At 52.4% G+C, this 3,962-nt stretch overlaps 1 protein-coding gene across 1 annotated transcript in view; it reads left to right on the forward strand.

Annotated features, from left to right (window-relative positions):
- Positions 1 to 3,962, forward strand: part of NPHS1 (nephrosis 1, congenital, Finnish type (nephrin)) — a 36,028-nt gene that overhangs the window by 6,211 nt on the left and 25,855 nt on the right. The window contains exons 13-18 of the mRNA XM_011984872.1: positions 848 to 988; positions 1,064 to 1,204; positions 1,716 to 1,834; positions 2,762 to 2,933; positions 3,032 to 3,188; positions 3,457 to 3,608. Of these exons, the coding sequence (XP_011840262.1) occupies positions 848 to 988; positions 1,064 to 1,204; positions 1,716 to 1,834; positions 2,762 to 2,933; positions 3,032 to 3,188; positions 3,457 to 3,608 (882 nt within the window). The remainder of the gene's footprint in view (positions 1 to 847; positions 989 to 1,063; positions 1,205 to 1,715; positions 1,835 to 2,761; positions 2,934 to 3,031; positions 3,189 to 3,456; positions 3,609 to 3,962) is intronic.

Raw genomic sequence — 3,962 nt, forward strand, 5'->3', positions numbered from 1 at the left:
TTCCTCTCTCTTTCTCTCTCTCTCTCTTTTTTTGATGGAGTCTCCCTCTGTCGCTGGGGCTGCAATGCAGTGGTGCAATCATAGCTCACTGCAGCCTCCAACTTCTGAGCTCAAGTGATCCTACCTCAGCCTCCTGAGTAGCTGAAACTACAGGTGTGCACTTCCACTTTTGGCTAGTTTATTTTAATTTTTTTGTAGCGACAGGGCCTCACTATGTTGCCCAGGCTGGTCTTGAACCCCTGGGCTCAAGCAATCCTCCTGCCTTGGCCTCCCAAAGTGCTGGGATTACAGGCGCGTCCCACTACACTAGGCTGATATTTTGTACTTTTAGTTTTAAATAGAGATGGTATCTCTCTATATTGCCCAGGCTGATCTTGAACACCTTGACTCAAGTGATCCTCCTGCCTTGGTCTCCCAAAGTTCTCGGAGTATAGGCGTGAGCCACTGAGACTGGCCTGGGTCTTTGCTTTGACACTATCACTCTATCATTAACCCCATCCTGAAACTTGAAACTCCCTACCTTCATCCTGACCAGTGGTCCTGGGCCAACTCCTATCCTGTCCACTCCCATATTGCCTTTGTCCTCTCTCCTAACCCTGATCCCTATCATGACCCCTCTTTCCATCCTTCAACCTGATGCTGGCTTCTACTCTTTGCCTAAACTGTATTCTAATTTCTATCCCGAACTTTACCCCTGAATTCAGTTCTGAACTTGTTACCTTGTCCACAACCTTAAACCCTGTCGTGATCCCCCAACTTTAACCCTTGAACCTGTGCCTGATCTCCAATCTGTCCTTGACCCTGACCTTGACAACAATCTTGACTCCCTGCGGCGCCCCCTCTGAAGACCGTCCAGAGTTCCTGGGGGAGCAGGTGCTGGTGGTGACCGCGGTGGAGCAGGGTGAGGCGTTGCTGCCCGTGTCCGTGTCCGCTAACCCCGCCCCCGAGGCCTTCAACTGGACCTTCCGCGGCTATCGCCTCAGTCCAGGTGAGGGAAGTGGGCATGGAGAAGGGTCCTGGAAATGGGAGGGCCTGCCAGGTCCTTTATTCTGGCCTTCCCCAGCGGGCGGCCCCCGGCATCGCATCCTGTCCAGCGGGGCTCTGCATCTGTGGAATGTGACCCGCGCGGACGACGGCCTCTATCAGCTGCACTGCCAGAACTCTGAGGGCACCGCGGAAGCCCTGCTGCGATTGGACGTGCACTGTGAGTCCCGCCCACCATGGAAACCACACCCATCCACGGAACTTTGCCCAGTGTGGAGTCTCCTTATTGTGGGAGCTCCGCCCACCCGGGGATAGCCACCCATCCTGGAACCCTCCCGCTCTGGCTCTGAAAGTCCCCGCCGCGGTGTAACCACGCCCACTGCGGAACCCCTTCCACTAGAGAGACCCGGTGTGAAATCTCTGTCCAGAGAGGGGGCCCACCTAGACACGGAAGCTGCTCCCGTCAGGAATGGGAGCCCGTTGTAGAAGGCCCTCCCCCCGCACAATTCTGGGAAGCCCACCCAACCCACTCTATCACAGAGGCATAGTGGAGGGTGGAGACAACTCACCAACCTTGAGAACTCTCCTCCAACTGTTTCGTATTAAGGGCAGATTGTGTCCATATCTCTAACTTTCCTGGAACCCCTAAGACATCCCTCCCACCTGGGGCCCTCTCCCACGGAGACCTGTCTGCTCCCAAGTGCCTTCCCCAAGCCTCTGCCTTCCACCAGATGCTCCCACCATCCGTGCCCTCCAGGACCCCACTGAGGTGAACGTCGGGTCTGTGGATATAGTCTGCACTGTTGATGCCAATCCCATCCTCCCAGGCATGTTCAGCTGGGAGAGACTGGTGAGGACCCAGCCTTTGGTGAATGGAGGTGGGGTCAAAGGGTTGTGGTTTCTTGACTGTGAGTTCCTTGGGAGTGGGGACCACGTACATCTGTATGATCCTGTATAACTATATACTCGTCAGGGCATGCTCCCAGAACGAATAACTGTTGGTGGCAAAATGAATGGATGGATGAATGGTAGACAGTCAGGCGAGTGGGTGGGTAGATGGATAGATGGGTCGATAGGTAGGTAAGTGGATGAACAGGTGGATGAATGAGTGAGTGGATGGAGGAACAGATGGACAAGTGAAAGGATGAATAAATGGGTGAGTGGATGGGTGAGAAGATGATTGAAGGAGAAAAATCAGTGGATAGATAGAGGGTAGATGGATGGATGGATACACCAGCAGAGGAAAGATATCTATGGAAGGATGATGGATGAATTGATGGATAGATGGGTGGAAAGATCAATGGAGAGATGAATAAATAGGTAGCTGGGTAAATGTCTGAACAGATGCATGTATTTATGGGTGTGCAAGCATGAGTGAATAGTTGGGTGAATGGGTGGAGAGCTACAAAGGTGGATACATGGGTGCAGAGAAAGAAGACAAATGGGTGGAGGAATGAGTGAGTAAACCGATGAGTGGATGGAAAGATAAATGGATGAATGGATAGATAAGCGGATGGATAAATGAATGGATGGATGGATAGATGGTTCCAAGCATAAGTGGTTGGGTGAATGGATGGGTAGGTGGTTGCCTGGATTGGTGGATAAAAAGATGGATTGGGTAAATGGATAGATGGATGACAGAAGAATTATTTTTTTTTCTTCAATACCTCTGTGGAGAGTGATTGTGTCTAGGAGAATGAGGCTACAAAAGGGACAGTTTGGGCAGTGATGGATCTGGGGCTAGACTGGGAGGCCAATTCTTGACTCGGGCCTCCAGGGAGAAGATGAGGAGGACCAGAGCCTGGATGACATGGAGAAGATATCCAAGGGACCCACGGGGCGCCTGCGGATTCACCAGGCCAAACTGGCCCAGGCTGGTGCTTACCAGTGCATCGTGGACAACGGGGTGGCGCCTCCAGCACGAGGGCTGGTCCGTCTTGTTGTCAGATGTGGGTATCACCCAAACACCTGACTTTAAAACCTGCCACTGAACCCACAGCCCTCATGTCTCCCACATAGCTCATGTTGACCTCCCATCCCCTCCCAGTTGCCCCCCAGGTGGAACACCCCACTCCCCTAACTAAGGTGGCTGCAGCTGGAGACAGCACCAGTTCTGCCACCCTCCACTGCCGTGCCCGAGGTGTCCCCAACATCGTTTTCACTTGGACCAAAAATGGGGTCCCTCTGGATCTCCAAGATCCCAGGTGAGCCCAGGCCCAGCCAGGCAGCACTCCAGCCCCAGGTCTGGACCTCCAGCCCCATTTCCCCTCCCCGAGTCCCTGCAGAGAAGGGTGCAGAGAAGGAAGATGAATGCGTGGAGGAATGAGTCAGTGATGGATGAGTGAATGAAAAGATTAATGGATGAATGGATAGATAGGCAGATGGTTAAATGAATGGATGTCTGTATAGATGATTCCAAGCATAAGTGGTTGGGTGAATGAAAGGGTGAGTAGTGCCCTACCTTCTCTCTAGGTACACAGAGCACACATACCACCAGGGTGGTGTCCACAGCAGCCTCCTGACCATTGCCAACGTGTCTGCAGCCCAGGATTATGCCCTCTTCACATGCACAGCCACCAACCCCTTAGGCTCGGACCAAACCAACATTCAACTCGTCAGCATCAGTATGGAGGGGCTGTGAGGGTGTTGGGGAGGGGGTGCTCCTTGGATCCATTCTCACATCCTTGATTGGCCCCGGGCTGCCCACGTTTCTGAAACCTGAGAATATGTGTATGTGTGAGGCTGGAGTTTTTGCCTGCCCTGAAAATCCTAGTGGAGACTGGATCTTCAGGGAGACCCACAACAAAGGCAAAAGAAAAAGAAAAGAAAAGACAAAAAGATGGAGATAGGGTACTTATTAGCTCAAGTAACTGAAAAACGGATTTTCAGGGGTTTCTGGAGCTAGGTTCAGCTGTCATCAGCAACTCTCCATTCTTTGTTGTTGTTGAAACAGAGCTTTACTCTTGTCACCCAGGCTG

The sequence above is a fragment of the Mandrillus leucophaeus genome, unplaced genomic scaffold (genome assembly GCF_000951045.1).
Source record: "Mandrillus leucophaeus isolate KB7577 unplaced genomic scaffold, Mleu.le_1.0 Scaffold274, whole genome shotgun sequence".
Taxonomy (NCBI): Eukaryota; Metazoa; Chordata; class Mammalia; order Primates; family Cercopithecidae; genus Mandrillus; species Mandrillus leucophaeus.